We start from the raw sequence: 18,734 nt of genomic DNA on the forward strand, positions 1-18,734 counted from the left end.
AACGGGGATGTTAACCAAGTCATTGTAGACACTGTTGAAAATGTTAAAAGTTACAGATAAATATATGGTGAAAACATTTTCAATACCCAGGCAATATTTGGTCATTTTAATATAAATAATGAGCTATTAAATTTCAAAGTATATTTTGAAGTACAATATTTAACATTTTTTATTGTTTTCGGTTGCTAAATAGAAAATTGTCCTAGAACATAATGTCATTACTAATTGTCTCTGATATGTTTGGACATAAAAATACGATGTTATAACAAATATTTTCTTTCATAGCACATTGAAAGCTCACAAAAATCAGATATAGTTCATTCACCTTAATGTAACACTCAGATGGCTTGTCCATGGAGTACACTTTTATTTGTGGTTCTTATTTGGCATTCTTAGAATAATATGTATATTGAGCTTACTTCAAAAAGTTCATAAAAAATAGAATTAAAAGATAAGTTTTAGCACAAGAAGTATTTAAATTTGTACTTAGGTTTTTTATAATATATATATTTTCTATGAGCTTTTTGAAGATCTCTTGTATACATAACATTTTATTCTGTTCTTTATCATTTTGTAAGAAGTTATAAAGTCAAAATAATACTATGAGCTTTTCTCTGTGATTAGTCTTTATTTATAAGAATAATTAGGAGAATATATAATTTGACAATATTGGTGGGGAAAATTAATGCAGGAAGGTCTTTATTTTATGGAGTCAAGATTGAGGGTTTTAAATATATCCCTACTTCTCCTCCAGGTCTTAATGGTCATCTCTGACTCCCTCCCCTACCCATACTATCAACATTGACAACTTGCTGCACCCACCCATACACTACTATATGCAGCATCTGAGTAAAAACAAAGTATATTGGTTAAAAAATCAAAAATAATAAAAAAGAGGTTATCCACAACATTTAAATCATTCAATTGTCTTCTTTGACTTAGTCAAAGTACTCAAGGAATTACGAATTAGGGAAAGGTAGATAAACTTTGGTTCAGAAAGTAATGATTTTTTTCTCTTTTTTTGATTCATTTTATTTATTTGAAAAGATGATTCATAGAGAGAAGGGGAGAGACACACAGAAAGAGATCTTCCATCCTCTGATTCACTCCCCAAATGGCCACAAGGGTCAGGACTGGGCCAGGTTGCAGCTAGGAGCTGGGAACTCCATCCAGGCCTCCCATGTGGGTGCCAGGGGTCCAAGTATTTGGGCCATCTTCTGCTGCTTTCCCAGGTGCATTAGCAAGGAGCTGGACTGGAAGCCGAGCAGCCAAGACTCAAATCAGAACTCATATAGAATGTTGGTGTCACATGCAGTGGCTTAACCCTGCCGTGTCACAGCACCAGCCTCCTTTTTCAAACAATGTTTCAAATCCACTCCTTATAGCATGGTGGTATTTTCTACTAATAATGTTAAAACAACTGAAGACTTAATTGAATACTCTTGGGATAGGTTGCAAGAACAACAGGTAATTATTTTAGCAAAAATATAAATTATTTTGAGGTTGGTCTGAATTTAATAATGTATAATTCATCCATGAATTTGTAACAAGCAGAAGCTGGTGGACTCAAATGTTTTAACAAGGCCAAATGCATCAGTATAGTCTCAGTAGAACACCTAAAAAAATAACGGACAAAGTCACTTATATTCTTTTCAAAAATTAGGTCACAGAGTTAAATCTTAGAATGGTCTTGTGAAAATGTATTCAATGCAAAATAAGGGCAAAACTAATTTTTCCTTACTTAAGGGGAAATCTGTAAGCTTGAAAGGGAACCAGATATGATTTTTATATGGGCTTGCATTCAGTGGAGGATTTGAAATTGCAACAGTGCCTGAATTGGACTCAGCACATTTTTACAATACCTTTGTATAAACTGGCAGGGTGATGTTGAGGTTGCAAATAGCTTGATGCACCAGGCCTCTTGTGGATTTGGGCTCCTTCATAAATGATAGTCGTCCGCAAGGTTCCTGAGTAGTATCACGTACCTTGAACGAGAATGACATTCATGCTTCACCCATATCTAATACATACTGTTTGTTTTAGTTAGATGATATAAGAAAGGAGAAAATAAAATTCATTTTCAAATGCTAAATTACGACTCAAAAGTCTAACTTTTTCTGTTTTCCTGTTACTGTTAAGAATGACTTTTTAAAAAAATTCAGTTTTTCTTTAGATTTATTTTGAAGTATGATTGACAAAATTGTATATATTTAAGGTCTACAGTGTGATGATTTGATATATGCACACATTAGAAATGGTTACCACCATCAAGCTAAGTCACATATCTATTGCTTAATATAATTATACTTTTTTTTAACTTTTATTTAATGAATATAAATTTCCAATTCACAGCTTATGGATTACAATGGCTTCCCCCTCCCATAACTTCCTTCCCACCCACAACCCTCCCTTCTCCCACTCCCTCTCCCCTTCCATTTGCATCAAGATTCATTTTCAATTCTCTTTATATACAGAAGATCAATTTAGTATATATTAAGTAAAGATTTCAACAGTTTGCACCCACATAGAAACACAAAGCGAAACATACTGTTTGAGTACTAGTTATAGCATTAAATCACAATGTACAGCACATTAAGGACAAAGATCCCACATGAGGAGCAAGTGCACAGTGACTCCTGTTGTTGACCCAACAAATTGATACTCTAGTTTATGGCGCCAGTAACTACCCTAGGCTCTCGTCATGAGTTGCCAAGGTTATGGAAGCCTTCCAAGTTTGCCGACTCTGATCATATTTAGACAAGGTCATAAAAGACAGGGTGAGGATAGTAACCAATGATCCTAAGAGTGGCATTAACCAGCATTAAGTGGGGAAGAGGACCATCAGTACACACAGGTTGGGAGTAGAGCCATTGGAGGTAGAGTAGAGGTTATGATTACGAAGGAATGAGGCCCAAGTGCGCTAGACAGGGTCTAGAACAAAGGAGTCATTATTAGAGGAGCTAAGAAAGGTGCTGTCTAAGCTACAATTAAGTTTTCTGATTGAGAGGTAAATAGAACCTGACAGAAGGGGCCTGGTAATAATCTGGTGGGCTTAAGGCCTTATAAGTTAAGAGGCCCTGTACTCTTTTTTTTGTAGAGCAAGAATACTTAAGATTTTTCTCAATAAATTTCTAGAACATAACACATTGTTATTAACAAATTATCACACCCTACAGCTCCAAAACTTGAATTCAGTTTTTGAAAAATTGTGCCAAAATAGGCATCATATATTTATTTACTGTTTTGAAATGCACAATGCAGTGGCATGAAGCACATTTCAAAAGTTATGTGGTTATCACCATTATCTGGGTTTCCAAACAGAAACTGTATCCATTACACAACTCCCATTCCCATCTTTTCCTAGTCCCTGACAGTCTCTATTCTACTGTCTATGAATTTGCCCATTCTAGTTATCTTAAGTAAGTCGAGTTACACAGTTTTTTTATTTTTCTACCTGGTTTATTTCACTTAGCCTAATGTTTTCACAGTTAAGCATATACAAAGATTTCATTGCTTTGTAAAACTGTGGTAATTGATAAACAACCTAAAACTTACCATTTTAACCATTTTGAGGTAGACAGTCTGGCGGCATTAGGTGTATTTGGTGTATTCACTTTGTTATATAACCATCACCACCATCCATCTTCTGAACTCACTCATCTTTCCAAACTGAAATTATCCATTAAACAATTTCCACCCGCCACTAGCAAACACCATTTATTTCCTGTATCTGTGGATCTGACCACCCCAGATCCTTCATACTTATGGGACCATACAATATTTGCCCTTTGGGGTCTGACTTATTTTATTTAGCAAGTCTTCAAAGTTCAAACCCACTGCAACATATATCATAATCCCATTTCTGTTAAAGGCTACATTATAACTTATCTATATATCTATATCTGTACCTATCTCCATCTCTCTATACACATGTATATATATAACATAATGTATATGTTTATGCTCTATATGTGTTTTATACATATGTATAACATATTTTGTTTGTCCATTCATCTGTTAGTGGACACTTGTATTGTTTCTACCTTTTGGCTATTGTACATAATGCAAAGGATATTGGTGTGCAAGTAACTGACTTCCTGCTCTCAATTCTTTTGGATATATACCTAAAAGCAGAATTTTTGGATCACATACTAATTCTATATTTTCCCAGGGACTCTACTAAATGGCACAATGAAACGCTCAGTAGACAACCTGGGAAAATCTAGTAAAATAATGAAGTAGAGATCTTAGGAAAACTTAATAAAAGGTCTCAGTTAATATGTCATACAAGTATTATCACATGCTTGGAAAAATCATGAGAAGTTAAAACAGTAACAGGAGTCATTGCTAATGAACAGCTTGGGGATTACTACCTTGAAGTAGAAACTGTGAAAAAACCTAGGAAGACCTGCTTAAACTTTATGAAGACTGAAAACTAGACCTTTAGATTAGTGAAATAAACTGGACACAGGATAGAAAATGAGTGGCTGAAAAACAGTCTCATTCATAGCTGGAGTCCTCATCACAATTGGAAACTTGTATGTACAACTGCTACATCCTCAACTTGGATTAATGTTTCTGAACAGAGACAACAAATTCATGGTTCACTGATATATGCCCATAATGTTTCTTGAATAAATTTATCAAAGTATTTCTAATCTGTAGCTCTATCTGAGACAATTTCTTATTAGCTTATGTTATAAATATGTTATTACAAAAACTTGTCCCTAGAAATCTTTGGTCTCCACAACTGTGAAATTCATACACATTTTTAAAGTCTAAGCATAAATATTTAAAGTCAATAATAGTATAGAAAAAAGTTGACTTCCCTTTATGTTTAGAAGAGGGTAGATATTGTTTCTAGTGAAGGAATTGGCTGTTATTTCTCCTTGTTTTAACCCTTAAACATATTCTGTAAATAAAAATTAATATTGACTTGGAACTTTAAAAATAAAAATTGCTACTTTCCAGGACTACAGTATCTTATAGAATTGCTGGAAATGACTGAAAAGTGAATACTCTCTATTACTAAAGGAAATCAAATCCTTTCTTGATTTTAATAAAAGTAATTTCCATATCTACATTACCTTGACAAAGAGAGGAAGTCTGTTTTCTTTGAAAGCAAAAAAACTGAATATATGATGCTGGCCACTCTTCGTTAGTGGCACCAGGTTGCCAAAACAATCAACATAAATGGGTTTTCCTTCTAATACCTGGATAAAAATAGAGAAACAAAACAGAATAAAATAGCTGTGATTACAACTTATTTAAACAAAGAAGTGGTAGTACTTATTAAAATATTGTTATTAAAGTGTACACACAACAATCTTCAAATTGCTAATTGATATTTTATCTTATCTTTGGCAAAGCATGTACCAGCACTTCCTCTTTTCACTACTAAAAGGAATCTTTAAATATTTGGTGGGATTTAATTTTTTCACTTCTAACACTGCCTCATGACAACCCTCAAAATCAATACATAGATAAAGTAATTGACTGGATAGCTTTGGATATTGCTATGAATCAGATAACTGGACTTCAATATCCAAAGACCTACAGTAATGAAAAATTCTGAAATAAGAAAAAGTAATAGAGAAAAGCACTGTATATCCCACTTCAGCATTTACAGAAAAGGATGTAATTCCTAGTCTGTTTTCTTTACTATTAAAAGAATAAAAAGAATAACAAGGAAAGCTAAAAACAACTAAGCTGTTATTGTCAGATACTTTGAGTTTATAAACAACTCATAATTTCTACCCAAATAATCTTTAGATATCCTTTCACTTTCTCAAATACAACTGAGGTCATCACTACTGGATAGGTCCAAAGTGTGTCAAAATGGCTAATTTAATATCTTGACTTTTAAACTGATGTAGGTACAAATGAATATTTTTATGACTCTATTAAATTCTATTTGAAATATAATCTATTAATAAAAGTATCACAGGGCTGGGGTTGTAGCATAGTGGGCTAAGCTTCCACCTGCGGTGCTGGCATCCCATAAGGGTGCCAGTTGATGTTCCTGCTGCTCTTTGTCCGACTCAGCTCTCTACTATAGCCTGAGAAAGTAGCAGAAGATGGCCCAAGTGCTTGGGCCCCTGAACCTGTGTGGAAGACTGCAAAGAAGCTGCTGGCTCCTGGCTTCAGATCAGCCCAGCTCCAGCTGCTGTGGCCATTTTGGGAGTGAACCAGCAGATGGAAGACCTTTCTCTCTGTCTCTCCCTCTGTCTGTAACTCTAACTCTCAAATAAATAAATAAAATCTTTTTAAAAATAAGTAAAGGTATCACAATACGGCATACTTATTTTTTAATACAGTACCTCCACATCCCTGCTTCTGGCCACCTCAGCAAAGTTTTCTTGTTGTTCAAGGGTCTTGTCCACTTTATCATCAGTCATGCAGAAGCATCTCAACCTGGCTTCAATGGGGTCATGTGATTTAGCAAACACTACAAATTTGGCCATATAAGGTACACAGATAATTTCTCTATACACCTGTGATGCAAAGGTAACGGATTCCTGGATCTGTCGGCAGTCTATAAGCCAGAACCTACAGAGGAAATAAAAATGAGTCATCTAAAGTTTAAAGCATATCACTTGAAAAAAAAAAATCAGTTCCTTCAAAATGACCAAAGTGGTCATCAAATGCTTTTTGGAAAAGAATAAAGTGAGAGAGGGAGATGATGAATGAAAGCCAAAGGAAAGGAAAATAAAGATAGAGATGGCAGGACAGGTGGAAGAATAGACGGGAAGGCAGAATGGATTAAGAGGCGGAAACAAAGGTATAGCAGGTTTTTAAGGACAATTATTAAATATAATGGCACTTCAAAATTCATGGAAAATGGGACTAAAAGATAAATTTAGTTTGATGCGCAAAGTTGTGAAATACACACATAATTTTTTCAAAATAAGTATTTTCAATGAACTTCTTGAAGACCCTCCTTTTGAATGGATTTCAAAATTCTTTTGCAATGAAATAAATTTATCTTTTATTTTGCACAAACTTTTTGAGTGCCTTTGGATTTGTAGTTGTGTTGGTAGTTTTCTTCCTTGGACACTCTTCTGTGTACACAATCTTTTGAACTCTCTCAGCAGGATTTTAGAATCCTTAAAAGGTATAAGACCAAGATCAGCCACAACAAGAACAGAGATCTTGCTGTATGAGCTTTGATTTTTCCTTAATTTCTCCATCCACATTGGCCGCCTAATCTGTTCTTCGTTACTTTTCCAGAAACTCTTTCACCAGAATCTACTTAGCTTTTCATCTTCTCATCACTCTTTTCCCAGAAATTCTCTAGTCACAAATGTTGGATCAACCCCCAAACTTGTAAGTACTCTAGAATTCACAGAAAACTATTGGCTCCATGACTGGATGACTTCCAGAGCTGGCTGAGTCTATGACATTACACAGTAACTTTTGCTCATTTTTTTTTTCCAGTACACTAAAACTGTTAAACCCTAAGCTTCCCCCTCACTCCAGGTCCCATGAAAGATAGTTTCACAAAGAAAGTAGAGGCCATTTGATGTTTGTACTTTTCCAAAGGCTTATTCTATATCCTCGTTTCAAAGCTTTTCTCCACATTCCTGAGATTTCCTTATCTTCTTAGCCTTTCTTTCTTCCAATATCCTTTTCTATCTATCCTCTTCCTTTTTATTAATGCAAAATATACATAACATGAAATCTATCATTTTAACCACATTTAAGTGTACATTCTGTGGTGTGAAGTGCATTCACAATGTTGTACAATCAGCACCACTATCCATTTCCAGAATATTTTTTATCATCCTAAACAGAAACTCTGTACCCATTAAACACTGACTTCTCAATTGTACCCTCACTCCAGCCCCTAGTAACCATATATATTTTTTTCTTAACATGCATTTTCCGTAGCTGTTTTGCAGACTCCTTGTATAAGTGGCATCCTACAACATTAGTCCTTTTCTGTCTGGCTTAATTTAGTTAGCATAATGTCTGCAAGGTTCAGAATAGTGCCTGGATCATGGCAAGCACTCAGAATTAACTTAGTGATTCTACTGATTCAACTATACTTTATTATTCAATTATCTTGGAATTAAAATATTAGTATAATAACTCCTTCTGTTTTGTGATATTTTAGTTGGTTTATTTTGCTTATTTTTAAACATCTTCTCACAAAATAACTGATTTTCTTTTACCATAAATTTTTTTAAATTTTTTATTTATTTATTTATTTATTTTTAATTTTTTTTTGACAGGCAGAGTGGAAGTGAGAGAGAGAGACAGAGAGAAAGGTCTTCCTTTGCCATTGGTTCACCCTCCAATGGCCGCCATGGCTGGCGCACTGTGGCCGGCACACCACGCTGATCCGATGGCAGGAGCCAAGTGCTTCTCCTGGTCTCCCATGGGGTGCAGGGCCCAAGCACTTGGGCCATCCTCCACTGCACTCCCTGGCCACAGCAGAGAGCTGGCCTGGAAGAGGGGCAACCGGGACAGAATCCGGCGCCCCGACCGGGACTAGAATCTGGTGTGCCGGCGCCGCTAGGCGGAGGATTAGCCTAGTGATATGGTAGGCGCCAGCCTACCATAAATTTTTTAAAAAATTTTATTTCTTGTAGCATTTTTCATTTCATATAGATCTGGGAGGATTTTTTTATGTTTTTAATTGCCAAATAAAAATTGCATTAAAAAAACATAATAAATACATGGTGATTCTTCACTTGATATAACCTAAAAGGCCTTCCATAAACAATGATGTAAACTAATATTTCAGCATTATTTCTGAATATTTCTGAAATATTTCAGCATTATCCCTGAAGACTACAAGGATCACTGTTGCTATCCCCCAATACACTGTCTACCTTCTGTCTTTGCACCTTTGCTCATGTTATTCTCCTTTCACTTCTATGTGCCTCTTAAATTCTAAAATATATCTCAAAAGTCACCTCTTTTTGGATATTCTACCTACCACTGCCTGCCTCCCCCCAACCCCTGTGACTTCTTGTAATATCTATAGCCTACAACTCTTATTCAGAACTTGTCATCTCCTAACAATAGAGTACATATACCTGATTGGCAGAACATAAGCAAACACAGAACTGTAATCTCAATGATTGAGCCCTGTGGGTGGCTGGAACTGCAAATGTGTACCAACACACCTAGCTACTGCTACTGTGCATTGATCTTAACTAATCTTGCATTTTTAGCTTTTCTAGTCCACCCCTCCTTGAAAAGGAATTTATGGTTTAAGTACTCTCCACTTCAGTTTTCTCAAATGTAAAACAAACATAATTCCTCTTGGCCTACTTAAGTCACAAAGAAATATGAAGATGCTTAGCTATTCAAGGAAAGACCCTAAAAATGGGAAGTAATTTAAACAAATTTAGTTAATGTGTACATAAGCAATAAAATCAGATACCTTGAGCTTTTTAAAGATGTATAATACATAAATGGGTGGTAAGTAAATGTGTTAAGATGTTTAAGAGCCATTGAAACTTCTAAGACATTTAACAAACCATGGTGGGTTTGAGGCTATTGTTATCCTTCTGTTGGGAAAGTAATTCAGACTACTTTGTTGACAAAAGGAAAGTTATCATCCAAAAGACCTTTGGGGTTGGAAAAACAAGCAGTAACTGCTGAAGCCCCGAGTCAGCAGCCAACAGCGAAGTCAGACACTCATTCATTTTCCCTGGATCTTAATCTGACTGCTAGTACTTTTTTTATTGCATTGTCACTGTTAGGTTTGCTGGTGGGTCTCGTTTAAAATATCTAAACAAATGTAGGCCACATTCAAAATTAAACCAAAAAATTACTTTTAATGAATTAAGAAACAAATAAAAGACAAGATAGGGTTTTTAAGGGGAAGTGGGACAATATCATAGAGGCTGTTCTGAGAAATGATAAACCATACCTGGCAGACACATTGGTTGTAAAGGAAACACATTCATTGACAAATGTTAATGGCGTAGTTCCTGTAATATCTTCCCACTGAGCGGGGGTGGTTCCACCTGAAATAATAGGATTGTTGAAAAAATTAGGCAAAACTCCAGACTCCAGATGATAAAATAAAGTCTTTGTGGTTCTGGCTGTGTTCACCAGTATAATCCGGCCCATCCCTCAAAATGATACATTGGAAACAAAATGACTAAAAACAACATGCTAAAAAAATGACACACTGACAACAAACAGCAGACACCACCTCTCAGGCAATGAAATTTGAGGGCAGTTATTTGAGTAACTGCTCATGAGGTGTTCTATTCTCTGCCTGACATCCTGAAGCTTTCATTCTAATTGCTAGGCTCTGAAGGTAATTTTGAATTATATACATTTGTTTATTTTAAAAGATCCTTTGACCAACTAAGGACCTAAAATCAGTGAAATCATTAAAAGCCTTTATTTTGTTTTTCTCAAGCTAGTTCAATAGCTAAAGACAACCAATTCTAAGTACACTTTGGTTGGAACTACTGGGTGTAATTGTTTGCTGATTTTTTTTCCCTCAGCAGAAAGAAGGTAATATCTTCAATAAAAACGTTGAAGACTAGACTTGGGTTTGAATCCCAAATTTGCCAATTATTTTTAGCATAACTTGAGTAAGTCATTGACTTATTTCAACCTTGGTTTCCTTCCTAGCAAAATGGGTTTTTTTCTCATAGGACTGCAATGAAGATTAAATCGACAGATGCGATGATTTTGCACAGTCCTTGTCTCAACTGTTGAGGAACAGTGTTTGTTTGTTTTTTTCTTCATACTATTTGTTGAACTCTTTACTTAGTGTAGGATTAATCTTGTGAGTGTAAAGTTCACTGAAAATAGAATTTAGTAAGAAATAAGAATGGAAATAGGAGAGGGAGAAGGAAGAAGAGTGGGACTACAGGAGGGAGAGGGGGAGGAGGAAGAAGACTACAGGAAGGAGAGAGGGTAGGGTGGGAAGAATCACTACATTCCTAAATTTGTACATATGAAATGCATGAAGTTTGTATACCTTATATAAAATTTTTAACAAAATGACAAAGAATATAAAGTATCTTTATAGTTTGAAATACCAAAATTATTTTGTAAATATTAGTTCATTTCCTGTCACCTTTGATCTCACTAGTAATTTAAGATGCTTTTCTTGGATGAATGCATGTAACCCTACAGGCACATTATTACAAAGGGAATGAAGTCTTTACAAGGGTTTAATTTCTTCTTAAAAGAGCTCTCTACTAACATAGTCACATGTGGCTCACCTGTTATGCTGCATAGTAACCTTAAAGTTGGTGCATCTCCCCCAAAACCATTCAGCATGACATCACTTGAAGCTTTGGGGACAGGAATGGTCATTGTAATAGGCTTGTGGAATTTTCTTCTTCTAGGTTCCAAAGTGACGATAGGGCTGAAGGTAGCCTTGTTACCTAGTATCTTCTTAACCAGTTCAGAGTGCATAGGTTGAGCCTTTTCAAAGTAAAGAAAAATATTAAAGTAAACAACATCTTACTCTATCTAATGCCAAATGTCTTATCTGAAGCATTACTTTCTCCCCAACTACCCATTTGATTGACTTCAAACATGGTAATCATAAGTTTAGTGTTGTTATTAAGCACCCATAAAACTTGTTGAGACTTATGATTCCCAATGGTAGATTTTGCTCACCCAGGAAAAAATATGTTGTTGTTGTTTGAATTTGAAAGCTAAGGAGGGAGAGAGAGAGAAAGCAAATGTGCATTTCTATTCACTGGTTCACTCTCCAACTGCCTGCAACATCCAGAGCTAGGCCCAGCTGAAGCTGGGAGCCAGGAACTTAGGGGTCTCTGACATGAGTGGCAGGGAACCAACTATGTGAGTCCGTACCACTTCATCCTAGGTTGACAATAGCAGAAGCTAGAATTGGAAGCACAGCTGGACCCCCAACCCAAGTACTCCATTATGGGATGCCCTTGTCCTAAGCAGTAGCTTAACCACTAGACAAAATATCTGCCCCTGATTTTTTGACATTTTACGTCTCATTTGAAAAGCTAATTTTTTAATCACTGGACTAGAATCCATGATAAGATCATTTGTGTCTAGCATGACCATACCTGCAGGCCTACACGGATTCTCTTGGTTAGTGCCCCCTCCGGGAAGACAGCCTGCACCTGGGGCACCATGGTGCTGCTCAGCACGCCTCCCTCTGGGCCAATCAGATTGCTGTCCTGTTTGATGCGAGACACCACCGCAAAGTACTGTGGGAAGTCACGGGTGATGATGCGGCAGATTCGTTTCTTTTCCAGGTCTTCGGGGCTATCCAGCACTGAGATAAGAAATGACTCATCTTTGTATAGCAAGGATTTCCTTCTAAAAGCATTCTATCAAACTCATCAGCATGGTTTACAGAGCAGATGTGGTGGTAAAACTTTTTTTTTTTTTTTGACAAAATGAAAATCTAAAAAGCAAGGTTATCCTAACGTAAGAAAAAAAAAAACGCAATCTTTCAAGACCTGTAGGCATTTAGCTTGCATGTTTTCCTCCTTTGTATAAACTAGGACTTTCTAGGACACTGTGAAAGACAAGTATCTTGTTCCAGATTCAGTAATGCAGGGCTTTGGAAATGAGAGGGTATGAGGAAAAACCTGGAATGAACGTTAACCTGCTCTATTCTCAGTTCATATGATAGAGAGGAAATGGTGTATGAACATTGCAAATTTCAAAGTTAGCTCAAAGACAATTATTGTGGTTGTCAGTGGGATAGTACAGAAATAAAAACTGTTTGGGGAAGGTAAAGTTTACATTTATGGATTTAAGCCAGGGGGATGGTTGATTCTGAAATAGATACTGCAGATATAAAAAGAGATCATGTACTATGAATTCAGGGTTTCAGTATTTCTGTAATGCCATTAGTTACCAAATATATCATCTAACATCAAGAGGAGGAGACCATGGGTTCTTTTTAAACTACATTAGTGTAGAGATACGGGGCAATAAAAAAGTCAGATGAGTATAGAACAGAGAAATCCAAATAAGATGGATCACTGAATTTGAGGGAATTGTAGAACATTTTCATTTATAGCAATCATTTATTATTCATCCCTGAGGCAGAAAAAAACTATGTTTCTCTTGACTACTAGGCATCACTAGACAGTAAAGTCCCAGATGTCCCAGGATCTGTTCATATATAATTGAAGACTGATACACTGGCAAATACAAGCAGATCCTTACCAAAGAGTATGTTTCCAAATACAACATGCACATATCTTATTTTTTGTCTTTGCTAGAGTTTCAACATGATTTGGCGGCTGAATTTATGCTGACTTTATACCCCTAAGTCAGACATTAGTGTACCCGGAGGGTGGAAACTTCATCCAGTTATGGTATTTAGAAGGTGGGGCTAGTGGTAGAGGCTTAGTTCTATGGGGAATGGCCTTGGAATGCAGTTCTGGTGAGAGGGTTGGTTGTAAAAGCTGAGTTGGGCACAACCACCCTCTCTGCTCCCTTGCTTACCATGGGGTCCTTTTCCTGCCCATTCTCCACCATTGCTGCCTTTATCAGAGGCCAAACCAATGAGGCCTCTTGATCACAGACCTGACTCTAAAACTGTGAACTAAAAAAAACCTTTTCTTTTTATAAAGTTATTTTTCTCAAGTAGTTCATAAAAGCTTACTCAAAAGCAGCCCTTAAATGCACTTTTTTCTTCATTAAAACTACATTTTATTAAGTTTAGACTTTATAAAAATATGTAATACCATCAATCATGTTATAGACTTAGCATAATTTTTTACCATTATAGCTTTACATATGTAGAAAGTTATGAGTGGATCCCATCCAAGGACAGGAATCTAATGCTCATGGCATTGTCAATGACGGGTATACATTACATAAGAAAACAGCTTAACCCTAAGTGCTAGCAAAATAAATGGTTCCAAAAAAGTAGAAGCTTCTAAATAAGGCAAGGAACAGGATGTTTCAGTAAGAGTCCTGATCTTTTGATCTTGCTTGGAAGATATTGACATATATATCAGCAAGGCATGATTTCTTCCTCCACTTTCCACTTAGATGAGGTAGGCTGGACTTCCTTGTTCAGATGTTGGTAGGATACAGAAAGAGGTACTCAATGAACTGTGGTCGGGCTCTTTTCTGTTCTCCATGAGCCACCTGAAGTTACTGCCAGTATGTACGCATGGCAGACTGATAAACTTGATAAACAGGTGTACCAGCCCTCAAGTGTCCAGCTTTGTACAAGACTAGGTATACTCTTGACACTTATGCAAAGAACTATTTGTGTAGTTACTTAAAATGGAATGCACTTCCTGGCATTGGGACTAGGAAGTTTCCTTGGAAAGTGTGCGAGTGTGTGACTTCCATCTAGTCAAACTGAGATATTTCAATTTCTGACTTAATAGCCCTAGACATATTTGAGATTTATGGAGATTAAAGTTATAATGCAAAACTAAGATTCTCAACTAGAGGTGTATGTGTGTGTATGCAGGCCAACCCTGGCTACATCCCTGTTGTAATTACTGGTAGAAGGTTGAACAAGCTTTTTTCTACCTCTTTAATAATATAAAGTTAAAAAGAAAATGTGTTTGTATTATCCTATTATGTATTAGTGGTGAGCAGATGTAAGTTTTCTAACAGAAAGTTTAATACTTTTTAAAATGTGTACCTGAAATATCTAATTTTTCAAGTTAAACTTTTTTTAAAAAATCATAATTATCCATTATCAGTTCATTTTATCATTAAATAATATTTGTATTTATTCTATCTTTTGTTGTAGGTCCAAAAATTTTACACTAAGATGGAAACATACAGTGTCTCTTTATTAAAATGAAATATTTACTATCTTAAAGGATTTTGTTTTCCTGAATGTTACAAAAATAAAAATAGGCAAATGTATTGTGTGTTCCAACTCACCACTGGAACAAAACACTCTATCACCATGGTAAAATAACACACAGGATGCACACACACATTATTTTCATACTTCCACCTCAGCTTTCTTTTAAAAGCCTCAATGTGCACATACCTTCATCCATGCCATTAAGGATTTCATTCAGTTCATCTTCGGTGTATTCACAGAAATGCTCTTTCCAGCTGTCTCCATTCTCACTGCGCAGGACAACCAGCTCCCTCTCTTTTCCTCGTAGGGCCGCAAAGTGAGGGATTTCCACGATCACAGGCCTGACACGGTAACGCAGAACGTTTAGTGTGGACAGGAGCTGACCAATGGCAGGACAAGCACCTCCACATGGTCTGTTGCAAAGTGACCTGGAATTCTTCTCTTTCTAGGGACAGGGACATGGTGGGCTGTCCTCCAGAGCCCATTAGCTAGCAGAGGGTCGCACAGTGGCACTCCACCTCAGGAGCACCAATCCTCAGGTACATGCTGCTACTTTAAGCCAAATGATGTTTCCCTCTGAGTGCATGTGGCATTCTGGAACTTCTCCTTTGATAAATGTCAGTAGAACACATTTAACCAAAAGAAATGTACATGCATGTCTACAATGTGCGCCAATCTCCTAAAACATTTTCTACAAGGTGCAAAACAACAAAGTGGTCTAGGAGGAAAAATGGCTCATACATCACATAGTTTGATGTGCTGTAAATGAGATGTCAGAAAAGTGGACTATTTGTGCTAAAGAGCCATGCACTCATGGTTTTGCTTACATCTTTTTCATTCAAGGAAACAATAGGCATGTGTACACAATGTGGCCCTAATTGAGCCCGATAGCTGACAGCCCAGTTGTGTCCAATGCCTATTATATTCAGAATCCAGAACATGCACCATCCTACTATTTTTAGGTCACATCCATCCTTCACATACATAGAGGTTTTCAATTTTGGGTCCAGGTTGCTTTGATACAGACTCCAAATTCATCATCACAACATGGTAACTAGCACATAGTACAACTAGGCAGATCTCATGCTTAAACGAAAATGAAGGTCACAGCACTTTAAGGGAAAAGATATAAAAACATCACTCAAAAATAAAAGTCACATACCACAAGGGTCAGAAATGGTCCACTAGAGATAGGTTATACAGAATTTAAATCATAGAGAGGGACATGTCATGGGCACAATGACAAAAAGAGAAATCATATTGCAGAAGAAGGAGAAGAATGGGGGGCCAGCAGCCATCAATTTGTTTTAAGTCACTCCTACCCAAGGAATTTGGTTCCAGGAGGCCCCAGCTGAAGGATGCGGCTGACCAAACTTTCTCCCTCATTAAGTGGGGGAGGAGCCGTTGGCAGGTGAAGTTTACTGAGTACATCCAAAGCAGCAGTGAAAGAAAGAACATAAGTAAGCTTCAGGTATTGTTTTCCACAGAACCCCAGCATCACCAGCTGATCCACAGGGTGAACTTTGGTTTCACACTGCGTTTGGTTCTGCCCCCTCCATTGGTCACAAAGAGCGAGGAAGCGAGACCCAGAGTGGACAATGGAGGCATGTCTGTGCAAGGAGAGCACTTGGCTGTCACAGCTGTCCCTATTTAGTTCACCGCCAGGGCACTTGCCAAAAAGGAAAAAAATATATATGCTGTTGGGAATATAATGACAACGCTGCTCATTACAGAGGCTGGATGTTTTCATGGATATTCCCCAGTAGATTGGAAGATTATATAAAAAGCCTAAAACTACCTGAGCATGAGGAAAAAAGAGTCTGATACAGAACAGGAGAGGAATCATCAAAGAACTATTCCAACCATCCTAGCATTTTCTGATGCAACCCAAAACTTCACAGGCTCCTTCTACTCTGTTCTGTCTGAGAGGAGGACATGGGAGGTGGTTTCTCTAATGGGGAAATACACACACACACACACCTTTTTTCAGGTGTGACAGCAATTTGGAGCAACTTGTTACTTGTTTGCTTCAAATTACAGGCTTTAGAACATTCCCTGAGTTCTAAAGGAAGAAATCCTTGCCCCAGTCTGACACTGACAACATAAAATAATCATGACTAATAAGGTAGGTTTCCCAGTTTTTCCAGGACCAAGACTTGATGTGACAAGACTTAAATACAATTGATTTGTTTCAAAATGTTTTGAAACCCGTTCCGCTCCAAAACTTCATCCTTTTGTCAGTTTTCAGAGGTCGCTATTCATTTCTTGGCACCTTGAAATGCCACTTAATATAATAGCAGCCACACAAACAAACAGAAGGAAGAAGAAAAAGCGGATTTCTGCTCAAAATTGCTAAGAAGAGCATAGCAGAGGTTCATCTTCATATTTTCATCTTAATGCAAACTGTAACTCAACACTGCCAGTATAATTTTAAGGCTCATGGTAGCAATTTTGATAACAGAAAAAACAAATCACATAGACCAAGTTTTTCGAGATTCCATAAAGGCAACATTACTTTCCAAAGTGAAGATAATGATTCTGTTTCACAGGAGACTGTATACTTGTGTTTGGTATAGAGCAGTATTTTTTCTTTATGACTTTACAACTTAAGTGTCAGATGAGAAAAAGATACCTACCACCAGCTAAATAAGGTTATTCATATTGCGAGTCTGGCATCTATTGATACATCCACAGGAAGAATAATGATCAACTGGATGTTTAACTCATTAATGCCTTAAAGAGGCATGTAAGTGGAGTCAAACATCAAGGTGTTATGCTCAACTTTAAAAATTTCACGGGAGCCAATCTTCTTTCAAAAGCCTTTTTGCATTCCATCCTAGTGATGTCATGTGGAGCACACTAGCTCATCGGTGACTAAGTGGGAGGCTTATCAGAAACCCTTACCCAAGGAACTGAGCACCAGAGGGTCCAACTTCAATCAGGCGACTGGCCAGGCCTTCTCCTTCCACCATTGGGGGCATTGTTGCCAGTCTATGGCGCTTGACCAGTCGGCAGGTGACTCGTGTTGGGGCGGTGCATTTTCGAGGTGGAATAATGATTCGGAGCCCGTTGTGTCTGCAGCCTCGCATGGCGCCACCTCGGGCATCCACCATAAAACTAACCAGGAAACTAAAAATTGAAACAGAAGATTAGATAGGTTCTGAAGTACTGGAGGGAGATAAACAAGCTTTGTCAAGTTAGTATTTTCCAAAATGCTTTGTTCTCTAGACATCTTTTTAATTTAAATGCATGGTGATAAAACATGTGTTTTCAAGTTATTTTACTTACACCAATGCCTTTACTTCTGTTTTGTTGCTGTTTTAATTTTTGCATTATTTTCATCTGTAACTCAAGAATTCTAATTCTAGTTGACAATGGTATTATTAAATATAAACTATGAATTAGAAATATGTTCAACTGAATTTTAAAGAAAGTAGAGTGAAATTATATAAAGAGAAATGACAGATCTTTTATTGTAAATAAGGAGATTTTTTAATATTTATGACCTAAAAAATCTACCTGTTGATGTAGTATCAGATAGAGATGAGAATGACAAAATTGCAATTTATCTAAATTCAACTTGACTTCTCAAATTTATATCTTGTTCAGCTCATTTTAAAATGATTTTATGACTTAAAAAATTCCAAAGGCCTCTCACAAGATCAGATCCATGATATGGATCCTGCTTCAATATCATCTTACCCAGGATGCAGGATTTAACAGATTGTATTCTAAAAAAGAAGCAAGGAAGAATAAAAAAATGCTCTGAATAGAACCATTTTATTGGTTAAAATGCCATCCCACTCTAACTGAAACAAAAAGTGGGTAGGTCTGGAAACAAGTAGAGTCTCCTCCATTCTTTTTTTGAAATGAAATTTCAGGAGTAGGAACCCCTCAACTCATGCTAATAGAGGATATTATTTACACCAAATTATAATAAATTAAACATGGAATATCACAGGTAATA

General features: G+C 36.7%; 1 protein-coding gene across 5 annotated transcripts in view; it reads right to left on the minus strand.

Annotated features, from left to right (window-relative positions):
* Positions 1-18,734, minus strand: part of ANK2 (ankyrin 2) — a 657,856-nt gene that overhangs the window by 36,260 nt on the left and 602,862 nt on the right. For all 5 annotated transcript variants that reach the window (XM_062199712.1, XM_062199708.1, XM_062199709.1 and 2 more), the window contains 8 exons: positions 17,672-17,896; positions 14,954-15,108; positions 12,033-12,244; positions 11,205-11,409; positions 9,887-9,983; positions 6,321-6,549; positions 5,088-5,213; positions 1,863-1,985 (listed from right to left, as the gene is read on the minus strand). In XM_062199712.1, the coding sequence (XP_062055696.1) occupies positions 1,863-1,985; positions 5,088-5,213; positions 6,321-6,549; positions 9,887-9,983; positions 11,205-11,409; positions 12,033-12,244; positions 14,954-15,108; positions 17,672-17,896 (1,372 nt within the window). The remainder of the gene's footprint in view (positions 1-1,862; positions 1,986-5,087; positions 5,214-6,320; positions 6,550-9,886; positions 9,984-11,204; positions 11,410-12,032; positions 12,245-14,953; positions 15,109-17,671; positions 17,897-18,734) is intronic.

This window comes from Lepus europaeus, chromosome 8 (assembly GCF_033115175.1).
Source record: "Lepus europaeus isolate LE1 chromosome 8, mLepTim1.pri, whole genome shotgun sequence".
Lineage (NCBI taxonomy): Eukaryota > Metazoa > Chordata > Mammalia > Lagomorpha > Leporidae > Lepus > Lepus europaeus.